We start from the raw sequence: 15,301 nt of genomic DNA, 5'->3' as shown, positions 1-15,301 counted from the left end.
CCATCTCTTCAGCCCTCCTGTAACATTTCACATGAGGGACTTGAGCCTCTTGGGATCTTGGCATGTGCAGAGGTTCTGAAACTGGGTCCCCTCAGACACTACTGGACAACTATATAATATTTCCAAGGGGATGAAGTGATTCGGTGCTGAGAGCTGAATGATTTCAGTCAGGCTAGGTTTAACTAGAGAACTGTAATTAAAAAACAGAGCTCAGGCTGGAAAGTTGGCTTAGCGGTTAAGGTGTTTAACTTCAAAGCCAAAGGACCCAGGTTTGATTCCCCAGGACCCATGTAAGCCAGATGCACAAGGGGGTGCATGTGTCTGGAGATCATTTGCAGTGGCTGGAGGCCTTGGTGCACCCATTCTCTCTCTCACACACAAGTAAATAACAAAAACTTTACAAAAAAGCAAAACAAAACAAAGTTCAAAGCTTTAATTCCAGCACTCTGAAGGCAGAGGTAGGAGGGTCATTGCAAGTTCCAGGCCAACCTGAGACTACATAGTGAATTCCAGGTCAACCTGGACTAGAGTGAAACCCTATCTGGAAAGACCAAAAAAAGAAAAAGATACTGAGCCGGGAGTGGTGGAATACGCCTTTAATCCCAGCAACTGGAAGGCAGAGGTAGGAGGATCACTGTAAGTTTGAGGCCACCCTAAATTAGAGTGAGACCTTACCTTGAAAAACCAAAAATAAATAAAAATTTTAAAAAAGATACTGAGCCGGGTGTGGTGGCACACACCTTTAATCCCTCGAGAGGCAGAGGTAGGAGGATTGCCATGAGTTTGAGGCCACCCTGAGACTACACAGTGAATTCCAGGTCAGCCTGGGCTAGAGTGAGGCCCTACCTGGGAAAAACAAACAAAGATAATGTGGATTTTCCGGGTATGTCTCCTGTTTGGCATTTTTGATTACCTTCATACTGACCCTCAACCCTGATTCAGAAAAGGTGTGAGCTTGTGTGAGCCCACTTTCCCAGACACAGCCTGGAGGAGTAGGAGGTGGCAAAATAGATTGAGGCTCTGAGCTTGGAGATATGGGGGACAAAGGTGAAGCTGCACAGACCTTCACCTCAAAACCTTGGCCAGAGCTGGGCGCACATCTTTAATCCCGGCACTCGGGAGATAGAGGTAATAGGATCGCCGTGAGTTCAAGGCCACCCTGAGACTACATAGTGAATTCCAGGTCAGCCTGGGCTGGAGTGAGACCCTACCTGGGGGGGGGGGAGGAGAACCAGCCCTGGCCAGCAGCAGGTTTGCCTCTCCCTCTTCCATCTTTAGTCATTTGCTTCATGTTCTTTCAGTAGACTCACCTTTTATAACTTAAATACGTTTATTTGAAAGGAAAGCTTAAATAGCCAGCATAAATGGAAAAGTGGCCTCTGGCTGTAAACAGATGGCATTGTGGATGAGCAGATGAGCCCTGTCATCCCCAGAGCAGTGTCCCTCCCCCCCCCCCCGGGGGCAGTTGTGGCCATGGGCTACAGGGGGTCTGGGCCTGGGAGGGAGCCACTAGGGCCAGAATAAAGGTTAAGGACAGATGAGCACCAACTAAGCCATCCTCTCCATTAGGTCAAAGAACGAGAGAGCAGAAGAGGGGAGCTGGCTCTCTCCTGTGTTCTCCATTCCCTGCAGGCCCGCACACTATGGGCCCTGCTCCCACCACGTGGTCACTGACAACCAGAATCCCTCACTGTGTGTTCTGTCCCAATGCCAAGGCTGAGGGATGGGGCACAACACACACAGAGCCTATGCAGATCTGGAATGGGCTCGGATGGCTATCTGGAGCCTGGCCACACAAAGGGACCTCTTTGGGTCCCCCTCTTAAACAGGCCCCTGACCTGGGCTTCCCCATACAGCCACATGCCTTTTGTAGAATTCCTGTGACCAGGGAGGCTCAGTTGATACCCATGTGGTCAACTGGCATGTGCCACTCCACTGCCCAGGAGCCCCTGCAGCCCATGGTCCTGCTGCCCATTACAGTCCAGATCCCAACGGTCAAGCACAGAAAACTGGCTCAATGGATAGAGTGCCTGCTTACAGTGCCCAAGGCTCTGGAGTTGATCCCCAGCACCTCAGAAACCCATAAACCGGGCATGGGGTTGCACGCCTGTAATTCCCCACTTAGGAGGTGGAGGCAGGAGGATTAGAAATTCAAGGTCATCCTTAACTACTTAGTAAGTTCAAGGCTGGCTTGACCCTGTCTCAAAGAGAACAAAATGGAGGGAGGGAGAGAAAAGACAGTAAGGAAGGAAGGAGAGAAAGGGAGGACAGGCAGGCACCCAGCTTAGAGAGAGAGAGAGAAAGGAAGGCTTAGGATCAAGGCCATATAGCAAGTCTGAGAAGAACCCAGTTTGGAATCTGACTGAACTTGAGACCTCAGGAGCAGCTCAGCCTTTCAGTTAACACAGGGCCCCCAGGCATGGCAGAGCCTGGCCCAGGGGGAACCTGAACTCCCATCAGAGGAAGAGAAGGATAGGTGGCCAAGCAGAGGGCCCTGGCTGAAATGGGAGGGCAGTGGCTGCAGCCTCAGGGCACAGCCACATGAATCACTTTGATTGGAAGCAAAAGAAAAGGGAATAAGAGCAAAGGTCCTTGGTAATTCCTTTAGTGCTCGGCTGTCCACGGAACAGGATAAAGCGGCTTCCTGTGTCTCTGTGCAGCCCGGCAGGGTGGAGGCGCTGGGCTCATGCCAGGCCTCCTGGGGTCAGAGCAGGGGTGGGGCGGGCTGGGAGCTGGCCAGGGGCTCCGGTGGCTACTTCAGGGTGTCCAGGTAGGTGCAGACCTGAGAGAAGACACTGTCCACTGAACCTTCGGCATTGACCTGTGAGGAGAGAGGCCGTGAGAGCTAGGATACCATGGCAGGAATCCACCATCCACAGTAGCCCCTCAGTGAAGTGGGGGGCTGGACGGGGACTTAGGGCCCGGGGAGGCGGCCGGCCTCAGTCACACAGTGACTCGAGCTGCTCACCTTGCGCACAATGCCACGCTTCTCGTAGAAGGCGATCACGGGTTCTGTGGCCTTGTAATAGGTCTCCAGCCGTTTCTTGATGGTCTCCTTGTTGTCATCCACACGGCCGCTGGTCTCACCTCGCTTCAGAAGCCTCTCAGTCATGGTGTCAGGGCCTGCGTCCACATACAGCAGCAGTGTGGGCTGTCCAATCTGTGGGTGGGGCGCCGTATCACTGGGACCTGTTCCTGCCCCCTCCCAAAGCCCTATGTGTGACCCCTCCAGACTGTCAGAACCTTCCCCTAGGCAGTCAGAGGGACCTCTGAAACCAACCTTCCCTGCCACATCCCTCTGCTTAAACCTCTTCCATGGTTCCCAGTGCCCTCAAGAGAGCCAGAAGTCCTCACCAGTCTAGAGGGCCTGTGTGACTATGCCTGTCCTCGGCACCCTCTCTTGCTCTCCTTGCTTGGGTCACACTGACTGTTCTAGACTATCGTCTACTTCTTTTTGTGAGTGTGAGAGAGAATTGGTGCTTCAGAGCAGCCTCCAGCCAGTGCAACTGGACTCCAGATGCATGTGCCACCTTGCATAATGTTGTACATGTGTCTTCTTGTGTGTCTGGCTTGCATGTGATTTGGGGAGTCAAACATGGGTCCTTAGGCTTTGTAGATAAGTGCCTTAACCGCTAAGCCATCTCTCCAGCCCCTACTTCTTTTTTGTTTGTTTATTGGTTGGTTGGTTGGTTTGTTGGGAGGTAGAGTCTCACACTAGCCCAGGCTGACATGGAATTCACTATGTAGTCTCAGGCTGGCCTTGAACTTACAGCCATCCTCCTACATCTGCCTCCTGAGTGCTGGGATTAAAGACATGTGCCAACAAGCCCAGTTTATGACTTCTTTTTAAAAAATATTATTTATTTAGTTATTTTAGAAAAAGAGTATGGGTGCACCCGGGCCTCCTGCCACTGCAAACACGAACTCCAGATATGTGTAGCAGTTTGTGCATCCAGCTTTACATGGATACTGGGGAATTGAACCTGGGATGCTGGGAATTGAACTCAAGCTTTGTGAGCAAGCTCCTTACAGAGAGGCAGATAGAAGGACCTGTAGTCATTGCAAACAAATTTCAGATGCATGTGTCACCTTGTGCATCTGGCTTTATGTGGGTCCTAGGGAACCAAACCTGGGTCCTTTGGCTTTGCAGCAAGCACCTTAACCACTAAGCCATCTTTTCAGCCCTCATCATTCACTTCTTAAGCCAGATTTGTACTGTCCCCTCTGCTCAGGGAGCTTCCCGAGACCTGAGGCTGACATTGAACTTCAATTAGAATCCCGTCCATCCAGGCAGTCTCATGTCACCCCCACTGTTCCTAGACCCCTTGATTTCCCTCTCCAAGAAAGCTTTCCAGGTATTCATTTAGTGACCCTCTCTCCTGCTAAGACAGGAGCCTTGAGGACTGGATAGGACTTAACAAAGGAGCAAGGTTAGGAAGGGCAGGAGGAGGGCTGCTGAGAAGGTCTGAGCAGAGGCCGTTATTGGAAGAAGCTCATGATGGGAATGAGAAGGAATAAGGTGTTGGAGCTCCTGCCTGAGAGTCCACCATCAGTGCCCACCCATGGCACCCCTGTCCAGACAGCTCCACATTGGAGCCAGCCTTCTCTGTCTGAACCTCACATCCTTGGAATAGGGAGCCTGTCTCTCAGTCACCACGGGGTACCCAGGCCTGGCACACAGTAAGCTGGGATTATGGTGAAGGTGGAAGGACCTTGGTTCTCCTCAGAACTGAGAGAGACAAGAGTCACTTCAGGGTTGGCTCAGGACTTCTGCACAGCCTCTGGACCCTCCCTCCTTCAGCCCCTGGCCAGGTCAGTCCCCAGAGGGCCCCTGTGCAACTGACGCCTGGACACCTCACAAGGCCCACAGGTGCTGCTTCCCTACATTTCTCTCCTGCCTCTGTCCGGTGTGTAACCCTTGGGCAGCACTTCCTTAGTTGCTGCCTTCATCGTGACACTCCTCCCCGCCTCTTGGGGTAGATTAGGAATCTGGGTGACAGCATTGGCAGCCTTCAGGCGGAGTGATCCTGCCATCCAGTGGCCTTGAAGAGTCTATCAGGTTCTCTTCTTCCATTAGACCACGAGTGGCAAAGGTCCTTCCATCAGCCATCAGCTGCTGAGCTCTTCTGAGTGAGTTCCCAAGCACAGCAGGCAAACCTTTAGCCACCCACACTGGGTAGAGACGGTGGGTCATGGGAAGAGCTAAGCCTCTGAGCATGGCGTCCCTGACTGAGGCCTCAGTTTCCTTGAAAGAACAATGCGCATTTAGCCTGAGGAGTGGGCACAGCACATTATTGGCCCCAGGGGAACTTTAGGCCCTTTGGCCAGTGGGAGCCACCACACGTCCAGGCCCACCCCTACTCCTTTAGCGAAGCCCTCGCGGCCCCTAGTGTCCAGAGCGGGGAATTTCAGCGGTTTAGACTTCCAGAGGATGCCTAGTGTTGAGCCTGTTGCCCCTCAACACTCCCCCTACCATTAGCACCCAAAGCAGCCCCAGGAGGGATAAGGGCTGTCATTAACCCTACTTGGCCCCGAGGGCTGCGGGTGACCTCATGAAACTGGGTCAGGACAGGAGGTACCTCAGGGGTGCCTGGCATTTGATCACAGGCTCCATAGCCTAATCTGAGGGAGGACCCACCAACCCATTTCACAGCTGGGAAACCCGTGGCACAGAGCAAGGCAGGCACTTTCTTGAGGATGTGCAGCCACTTAGAGGTTGTGATAGTGTGCCGTCCTGGCTGAGGCCTACAGAAGTGGGAGTGTGACTGAGGGGCGGCCTGCCCTCAATGCAGCAGAATTCCCAGTTAGCCTTCCACCACCACTCTCGTTCAGCGCCCGCAGCCCCGCGTTCTCCTGTATGGCCTTGTACAAGTGTGTAAATGTACCACTGCGTGGAGTTCACGTGCAGCAACCCCTGCAGTGTGTACTGGGTACCTGTGCAGTGCACCCATGTGTATGTGTATATAATGTGTCCTGGCCTTGTGCACACATGGGCTCCCCACACTGCCTATGCTTTGTGGGCACAAAGGTGCTTATGGGAAATGCCCCTCCCTATAACCATGTTCCTGGTGGGCTCCCATTCTAAGATGCTTGGCACCATACACCCAAAGCCAGCTCTCCCCAGATAGACTCTAGCTGAGAAGAGGATACTGACTCCTCTTTCTGGCATTCAAGTCTCCAGCTAGAGACCAACTTGCATCTCCCCCATCACCACTCATTTCCCTGTCTCTCATATTTTGTTCCTGGGCCTGAGAGATGGCTCAGCCCTTAAGGTGCTTGCCTGCAAAGCCTAACTACCAGAATCCGATTCTCCAGAGCCTATGTAAAGCGAGACGCACAAGGAGGACGCATGCATCTGGAGTTCATTTGCAGAGGCTGGAGGCCCTGGTGTAGGGATTCACTCTCTCTGGCTCAGGTGGTAGTGCACGTCTTTAACCCCAGCACTAAGCGAGACCAAGGTGGGAGGATTTCTGTTGAGTTTGAGGCCAGCCTGAAACTACATAGCGCAACCTAGGGTCAGCCTGGGCAACAGCAAGACCCTACCTGGAAAAAACAAACAAACAAACACACAAAAGACCACACACACACACACACACACACACACACACACATTTTGTTCCCCCAACACCAGCCCTATCCTTCCAGTCTTCCCTGTCCCACTGACTAGGTCCACAGGACGTCAAACCTCTCTAATTTTCATGTCCTCCAGGCAGTTGTGATAGGTCTCCCCCACATTTTGCAGACGGGGAAACTGAGGCTCAGGCAGGTGTAATGCTGGCCCAAAGTCTCCAGAGGTTGAGCTGGAGCCTGAGCCCAGGTTTGTGAGCTCCCTGGCCTGGCGCTTCCTTTTTCCTTCTAGACCTCCAAGAAGAGCCAGGACCTCAGGGTGCCTTTCCCTCGGCCACACTTCCCGCTCTCTCGGCCACAGGTCAGACACATGCCTTACCCGTCGCTCAAACTCTTCCCCTTGCTGCACCTCCCGAGGGTAGCCATCGATCAGGAAGCCTTTGGAGGAATCCACTTTGGCCACCATGGCATCTCGGAGCATGTCCAGAACAGTCTCCTGTGGTGGCGGCACAGGGAAAGGGCCTGAGCGTTCCCCTCCCTAGTCCTCAGCTGGTGCTGGTCCTGGCCAAGCTGCCCTCTTTCCGCGAGCACAGGCGTGCCCTGCAAGCCTCGCTCTCCTGGCTCAGGGGGCAGGATGATGGGTTCATGCTTCACCTAGCCCCTTGCCAGCCTGTTCTCAACTGGAGAACATGGCTCTGAACAGACAAGGTTTGTCTGCCTCCCGCCCTGCCAAGTTCAGAGTCTGGGGAACGGACCAACCGTGATATAGATGACTTTTGTTTCCCAACATGACATAGGGTGTGTGGGTAAAGAAGGGGTCATTCCAGCATGAAGCTGTGGGGGGGGATAGTCCAGATTTGGGGAGTCAGGGACCTCTCAGAACTGAGGAAGAATATTCCACCCAGGAAGGAGTGAAGCTGGTTTTAAGAGGACAGAAAGGCCAAAGCTATAGCGGATGGACAATGGGAGGCAGGGCTGCATCCTACAAAGTCTTAGAAGTTTCTGGAAGAAACTTTTTCTGCCAGGGACAATAGGGAGTCACAGCAGGCAGAGCCAGAGAGAGCCATGATCAAATCTTGCCACCATATCTGTCACGGGCTTTGCTGGCTGGCCCCCGCTCCATGCCTTCATGGTTCCTCACCCTACCCCGCCAGGGTGCACTCACCAATGGCACCAGCTGCCCCTTCTCCATGATTTCTGACAGCATCTTGCCCCTGGATGAGCCTGAGCTGACCTCCGCGCGCAGGAGGTCGCCAGTGGAGAGGTGGGTGTAGCCATACTTCTGCACAATCTTCTCGCACTGGGTGCCCTTTCCTGAGCCAGGCCCACCTGCAAGCACCCACCCACTCAGAAAAGGGGCCTCAATGCCGGGTGTGGGGGGTGCATGCCGTTAATCCCTGCACTCGGGAGGCAGAGGGAGGATCATCGAGAGTTCGAGGCCATCCTGAGACTACATAGTGAATTCCAGGTCAGCCTGAGCTAGAGAGAGACCCTACCTCAAAAAAAAAAAAAAAAAGAAAAAGAAAAAGAAAAAGAAAGAAAGAAAGAAGAAAGGAAAGAAGGAAGAAAGGGAGGGAGGAAAGAAAGAAGAAAAGGGGTCTCAGAAGGGACTGGGATGATCAGGGTCCCCCATTGAGAGAGAGAAAGGCAGAGCCCCAGGTACAGCCCCGGGCCTGGGCTCCTGCTGCGCCTGCGCAGACCCTCCCTGCTTGCCAGCAACTCACCCACCACAAAGATGATCTTGGTGTGCTTCAGCTTCTCTGTGGAGAGAACCAGGGAGCAAAGCTCAGTCAGTAGCTGAACCAACAGCCGGAGGCACGTCTGTGTCCCAGGCTCAGGCCGAATGAGCAAGGATGGGGGCAGGGAGGGCAAGTTGCGCCAGGCGGGCAGGCATCCGCCCACGAGAAGGTCTGGAGGCTAGGAACCTAGCATGCTGTGGGGCTGGGATGCCAACCCCACGGGGGCGTGCTGAGACGCCAACCCCACGGGGGCGTGCTGGGACGCCAACCCCACGGGGGCGTGCTGGGACGCAAAGGTCAGTCACCTTTGGCCTTCTTGTCTCTGTTTTGGCGCGTGTCACTAGATGAGCAGCAGCCCATGATCCTGTGCTGTTTTGGTCCCCTACCCTTTCCCTCTCAGGCCTGGCCTTCCCATGGCCCGCCTGCCGGGGAAGTACTGAAGTGGAATTGGCAACCACAACATATGTTGCTATGGAGATGGTTGCCAGGGAGGAGGGCTGCCGGTGGGCAAGTGGAACTCTTGCCCAGACAGGGAGATGAGCTAACTTTCCAAACTGTCTCCTAAGAATCCACAGAGCTGGGGTACAATTCAACAGAGTGTTTTGCCTAACATGCTTGAGGGCTTGGGTTCCCCGTCCTGGGGGGAATGTAAAAAAAAAAAAAAAAAAAAAAGGCCCTTACAGCCCACTGGCTAGAGGAAAACTAGGGCGTAAAAAGTGCCTGAACCCAAACTGGAGCCTGGGGCTCTCCCCCGGACATCTTCCCCTTTAGGGACATGAAGTTGGGTCATCATGCATTGCTGTGGGACCTCTGGAAAGAAGTACCCTCTCTCTGTCCTCTGCTCCTGACCCAGGAAGAAACGGCCTTGGTGCTCCCAGGGGCCCTCCATGAGATTGGGTCCTAGAGGAGCTGTAGGCAAAGGGCACAGCCTGGGGCTCAGAGAGGCCTCAGCCCTGTGGCAGCTGAGGGGGTAGAAAATGGTCATGTAATTCAGACAGCGGCAGCAGTGAGACCCAGCGGGCTCCTTTAAGAGTCACCCAGACAGAGGCCCAGTGCCAGGGACTGGGTGACTAGCGCTGCCAGAAGCCAGGGCCAGCCCACTCCGGGCTCTCTGCCTACCCATGTCTCCCTCTAGGTCCCCAGTGCACAGGAGAGAGAGAGAGGCTCAAGGCATCAAGGCCCACCCCTCCAGTGACAGGGACACTGAGGGACAGTGAAGAGACAAGGAAGTTGCCTGTCACTGCCAGGCTTGGTAGTTGATAGACTTGGAGCTGTACTTAGGGGCAGCCCCTTCCCCAGCACCCGCCTTCTCCAAAACGTGGTGGGCACAGCTCTATAAACACCAGCGTAGGTGAGCCCTGGGCCACAGAAGGCTTGGGAGGCCTCCTTGCTTCTAAAATTAATCCTGGAGCCAGGCAGCCAGGGAAAGGCCGGAGGAGGAGTTCCACGGCCTCCTCCAACCCTTCCAGACTGGCTCTCCCAGAACCCACCCCTTACCACATGTGTGTGCTGAGGCGGGGCAACTCAGGGATTTGTCTTACCTTCCATCCTGTCGGGGTCCCGAGAGCAGAGTCAGCACTCTGCAAGACAAGGCATGGGTGGGAGTGAGGGGTTCTCCTCCTCACCCTGACTCAGCTTCCGCCAAGCCCCACCCATGTGGTGGTAGGTGTGTGCCAGGTCCCAACATGCAATCTAATCTGTAGCTCTATCCAAAACCACAGAGGGCAGAGAGGCCCCTGGGCGCGAAGATGCCCAGGAGGTGAGATGACCTTGAGAAAGTCACCTTCTTGTTGTCTTCCACTGCTTCACCTGTCTCAGGGCCCAGTCAGCCCTGCGGGGTGCCTGCGTGGTCTGCTGGAGGCACCTGGGTAGATGCCACAGAGGGGAGTGAACAGTGCTGTGGAGCCTCCTTGTCCCAAGACACCATGGGGCCAGCATCAGCCCATCGCCTTGACAACACTCCCCGGGGCCCTGGAAGGCTAGTGGGAGCTTCCAGGAGGATACACTGGGGCTCAAAGCCACTTCTGGGACACAATCCTTCCTAGGTTTTTGTTTTGTGTTGTTTTTGCAGGGTTTGGGGGTTGAGGCAGGGTCTTACTTTAGCCCAGGCTAACCTGGGATTCACTATGAAATCTCAGGATAGCCTTGAACTCATGGTGCTCCTCCTACCTCTACTTCCCAAGTGCTGGGATTAAAGGTGTGCGCCACCATTCCCGAATAATTTTTTTTTCTTTTGAAATATTTTATTTATTTAAGAGAGAGGGGTGAGAGAAAGAGAAAAATGGGCACACCAGGGCCTCTTAGCCACTGCAAAGGAACCACAGATGTACGTGCCACCTTGTGTACCTGGCTTATGTGGGTACTAGAGTATTGAACCTGGGTCTTTAGGCTTCCCAGGCAAGTGTCTTAACCACTGAACTATCTCTCCAACCCTAGTTTTTATTTTGATTTTGTTTAAGACAGGATTTCTCTATGTAACCCAAACTCACTATGTAGCCCAGGCTTGCCTCAAACTAACAGAAATCTTCCTGAGAATGGGAGTTTCAGGTGTGAGCCACCACACCCAGCTCTTTCCAGTTTATTAAAAATATTGATTTTTTTTTTTTTTTTTTTTTTGTAAGCAGAGAGAAAGAGAGAGCAAACACGAGAATGCCAGGGCCTTTTGTTACTGCAAACAAACTCCAGAAACATGCATCTTATGCATCTGGCTTTATGTGAGTACAAGGGAATAAAACCTAGGACCTTAGGCTTTGCAAGCAACTTCCTTTAACTGCTGTGTTATTTCTCCACCCTTCTTTCCAGTTTTTTGGTTTCTTTTAAATTTTTTTTTTGTTCATTTTTATCTACTTATTTGAGAGTGACAGACAGAGAGAGAAAGAGGCAGATAGAGAGAGAGAATGGGCATGCCAGGGCCTCCAGCCACTGCAAACAAACTCCAGATGTGTGTGCCCCTTTGTGCATCTGGCTAATGTGGGTCCTGGGGAATCAAGCCTTGAACCAGGGTCCTTAGGCTTCATAGGCAAGCCAGTTTTTTTGTTTTTGAGGTAAGGTCTCACTCTAGCCCAGGTTGACTTGGAATTCACTATATAGTGTCAGGGTGGCCTTGAACTCAAAGCAATCTTCCTATCTCTGCCTCCCAAGTGCTGAGATTAAAGGTGTGCACCAAAAAGCCTGGCTCTTTTTCCAGTGTTTAAAGTAGGGCTAGGGGGTTGGAGGGATGGCTTAGCAGTTAAGGCATTTGCCTGCAAAGCCAAAGGACCCAGGTCAACTCCCCAGGATACATGTTAGCCAGATGCACAAGGGGTCACACACGTCTGGAATTTGTTTTCAGTAGCTGGAGGCCCTGGCATGCCCATTCTCTCTCTCTCTCTCTCTCTTTCTCTGTCAAATAAATAAATAAATAAAATATTTTAAAGTAGGGCTAGGGATAAAATAGGGTTCAGTGGATAAAGCACTCGCTGCATAAGCCTGAGGTCCTGAATTCAGACCTGCAGAACCCTCATGAAAGTCAGACACTATCTAGCACTCCTACAATAAGAAGGGAGGCAAAGTCAGGAGCATCCCCTGAAAACTAACCAGCAAGCCAGTGAACAGAGCTATAAACAAGAAGAGATCCTGGAGCTGGAGAGATGGCTTAGGGGTTAAGGCATTTGCCTGTGAAGCCAAAGGACCCAGGTTCGATTCCCCAGGACCCATGTAAGCCAGGTGCACAAGGTAGCACATGTGCCTGGAGTTCACTTACAGCGGCTGAAGGCCCTGGTGTGCCCATTCTCTCTCTCTACCTCTCTCTTTGTCTCTCTGAAATAAATAATTAAAAAAAAAAACAAGTGACCCTGCTTCAAATGAGATGGAAGGCAAAGTTGTTTTCTGACAGCCACATGCATGTCATGACACACATGCATTTGTATCACACCTGTGAACATACATATCATACACCCCCCCAAAATATGCAAAACAGAGCTGGGGAGATGGCTCAAAGGTTAAAGGTGCTTGCTTATAAATCCTGTCAGCCATATTCAATCCCCCAGTACCCATGCACAAAGTGACACATACATCTGAAGTTCTTTTGCAGTGGTAAGAGGCCCTGGTGTGTCCATTATTTCTCTCATCCCCTCTCTCTTAAATAAATAAAAATATTATTTTTTAAAAATAAGCAAACAAGCCAGGCATGTTGGTGCATGCCTTTAATTTCAGCACTCAGGAGGCAGAGGTAAGAGGATCGCTGTCAGTTTAAGGACAGCCTAAGACTACATAGTGAATTCCAGGTCAGCCTGGGCTAGAGCGAGATCCTACCTAGGGGGGGAAAAAAGCAAACAAATAAATAAAAAGTAAGTACAGCTAAGCATGGTGGTGCATGTCTTTAATTTTAGCATTCTGGAGGCTGAGATAGTAGGATAGACATGAATTTGAGGCCAACCTGGGCTACAGCGTGAGTTCCAGGTCAGCCTTGTCTGAAAAAGGAGGGGGTTGGAGAGATGGCTCAGCAGTAAAGGCACTTGCCTGCAAAGCCAAGGAAAACAGGTTCGATTCCCCAGTACCCATGTAAAACCAAAGGCACAAGGTAGCGCATGCATCCGGAGTTCCTATGCTGTGGCTGAAGGGCATGGTACGCCCATTCTCCCTCTCTCTGTATCTACTTCTTTCCCTCTCTCTCTCTCTCTCTCAAATAAATAAATAATTATTTTTTTTAAAGAAAAGTACGTAGGAGCCGGGTATGGTGGCACATGCCTTTAATCCCAGCACTTGGAAGGCAGAGGTAGGAGGACTGCTGTGAATGCAAGCCCACCCTGAGACTACATAGTGAACGCCAGGTCAGCCTGAACAAGAGTGAGACCCTACCTAGAGCAACACCCCCCCCCCAAAAAAAAGAAAAGAAAGAAAGTAAGGTGGCCCCAGGCTTGAGGAAATTCCACATGCATCCACACCTGGCTCGGCTCCGTGGGGACCTTGCTACACTGGCCCTCCTTGCCTGTGCCTTACTCTGCTTCTCAAGTCTCCTAGTCCACCAGTGTCTTCAGAAGTGCCCCATTTCCTCACCCACTCAACACTGAAAATCCCCTTAGCCACCATGCCCGCTACCTACTCCATACTCAACCTTTGTCCTGCCTCTCACTCTGCCCTCTCCCCCTGGCTTCAGGCACCCCCTCCCTGAATCTAGGCAGCCAGCCCATCATGCTTCCTACCTTGCGTTTGCCCTTCCCACCACGTTCCAACCTTCTATTCCCCAATGGCTCTCTGATCTGCTTCTCCACCAACCATGCTGCTTCCAAGCACTGGCCTAGACCATGGCTGGCCTCGGTGAGGCCTCTGCACTCCACATACTCACCAGGCAATGGGCAGATTTTCACTGCCAAGCGTGAGCTACCTGACTATCACTTCTTGGCTCCCTAAATAAAACCTGAACCCCTCCACCTAGCTGGCAAGGCCCCAAAGATCTGGACCTTACCACCCTCCCTTATCCACTGTAACAATGTCTCCCCCTCTAAGCCTTGAAGAATGTTAGACCCGATGTTTGGGATGTAGCTCTCCAATATTATTGTTTAGGCCTCAGCAGGTGTCACCTCCTTCAGGAAGCCTTCCTAGACTTATGTTCCACAATCCCACATTGACAGGTGCACTCAGGCAGCATCACCCCCAGCATGAAATGTTAGGCCACACTGTTTCCTCGTGCGGGGACCAGTGTCTGGCTAGGGTCAGGCTCAGGCCTGGCTCCAAGAACCAGAGAACTGTGAGCAGCTGTGCAGACACAAACTGCCTGAGGGCACGAGTTACTGCTGAGTGTGCAGAAGATGGATGGCACTACCAAGGGCCCTTCAACAGCTGCCCAGGGCAGGAGGAGTGACCCAGGGCAGACACCGCTACCAGGAAACCCTGGGAAGTGGCTCTACCCCACCTGCCCCACCCCCTTCCTGGTAACCTAAGCCCCTCTATCCCACAGACATCTGCTACCTCCTTGGCTTAAAATAACTCGGGTTCTGAGGAGGCCTCCAGGAGACCAGGGCTAAGCACCCAGGCCTTATAAGGCCCCCTACCTAGGTCAAGGCCACAGTGGCTCTAAGTTTAGCTGGGTGGTCTGTTAGGTGGCCTGGAAAGCCAGGGCCCAGAGGGACAGCAATCTCTGATCACAAGGCAAGGCTGGCATGGGATCTGGGTCTCCCTGGAGGCTTGCCCAACAGCAGCCCTGGCAGTAGCTGGCATAGCTGGCAATCAGCTAGGGTTCAAATCGCAATGCCATCACTCAGCTGTGTGACCTTGGGCAGCAGCTGTCCCTATTCTGGCTTGTATACTCTGCAGAAGGGTCCTGGGCTAAGAGCTGAGCAGCAGGACCCCACAGGGGCAGGTCCCAGGACTTCGCTGGGGGAGGAGGGGCTCAACTTTGGCAGGAGGCAGAGGGGTCCAGCCTACAGGGGCAGGGTCTCCAGGTCCTCCCGACACTTGAAGTGACATGACCATCCTCACAGCACACATGTTGCCCCTGCCCAGGTCCTCTGGGACAGAGAGCCAGGCTAGAGGCCATTTTTCCCTGAGCTCCAGCTGAGACTTAACCAAAGGCAGGAACCCCAGGACCCCAGGAGAGCGGGCAGAGACATAGGGGCCTGGGGGTGCTGGAATGGGCTACACATGCATGCATGCACAGGGCACATGCTGGGAGGTACAAGACCCAGGGCTGAGAGAACACTGATATGTGAATACACTTAGTCCATAACCATGGATACACACACACACACACACACACACACACACACACACACACACACACACACACACCCCTCCCAGGTGACACTTCCCCGCGTCCCACAGGCGCGCCCTCCCCGCAGGCATCCGCCCAGGGGCCGTGGATGGAGCAGTCACACACTGACCTGGAGCTGGGCAGTGGGCGATGGGCGGTGGGCGGTGGGCGCCGGGACCAGTGCGTGCCCTGCCCGTCCTCACAGCCGCCTGCAAAGGCGACTATTTATAAGGCTGTCAGCGCCCGCACAGCATGCTGGGAGCCA

The 15,301-nt window shown here is 53.1% G+C and overlaps 1 protein-coding gene across 2 annotated transcripts; it reads right to left on the bottom strand.

Annotated features, from left to right (window-relative positions):
- Positions 1 to 1,311: 1,311 nt before the first annotated feature.
- Positions 1,312 to 15,301, bottom strand: Ak1 (adenylate kinase 1). 2 transcript variants are annotated; one of them, XM_045142039.1, is made up of 7 exons: positions 15,167 to 15,301; positions 9,848 to 9,886; positions 8,292 to 8,327; positions 7,733 to 7,896; positions 6,947 to 7,063; positions 2,969 to 3,160; positions 1,312 to 2,821 (listed from the first exon to the last, which is right to left on the bottom strand). In XM_045142039.1, the coding sequence occupies exons 2-7, from the start codon at positions 9,852 to 9,854 to the stop codon at positions 2,753 to 2,755; spliced, it is 585 nt and encodes a 194-aa protein (XP_044997974.1). In that variant the 5' UTR covers positions 9,855 to 9,886; positions 15,167 to 15,301; the 3' UTR covers positions 1,312 to 2,752. The 2 variants fall into 2 exon arrangements, with proteins under 2 accessions (XP_044997974.1, XP_044997972.1); XM_045142037.1 differs by lacking the exons at positions 9,848 to 9,886; positions 15,167 to 15,301 and adding an exon at positions 8,612 to 8,721.

The sequence above is a fragment of the Jaculus jaculus genome, chromosome 1, assembly GCF_020740685.1.
Source record: "Jaculus jaculus isolate mJacJac1 chromosome 1, mJacJac1.mat.Y.cur, whole genome shotgun sequence".
NCBI classification, from domain to species: domain Eukaryota; kingdom Metazoa; phylum Chordata; class Mammalia; order Rodentia; family Dipodidae; genus Jaculus; species Jaculus jaculus.
The sequence above is the reverse complement of the archived record's forward strand: the minus strand, read 5'-3'. Positions and strand labels throughout refer to the sequence as shown.

Coding starts and splice junctions, on each gene's coding strand:
- Ak1 (XM_045142037.1), bottom strand. CDS start 8,666: ATGGGCTGCTGCTCATCTAGTGACACGCGCCAAAACAGAGACAAGAAG. Junction 8,328..8,611: donor CAGAGACAAGAAGGCCAAAG/GTGACTGACCTT, acceptor TTCTCTCCACAG/AGAAGCTGAAGCACACCAAG. Junction 3,161..6,946: donor GGGAAGAGTTTGAGCGACGG/GTAAGGCATGTG, acceptor CCCCACCCACAG/ATTGGACAGCCCACACTGCT.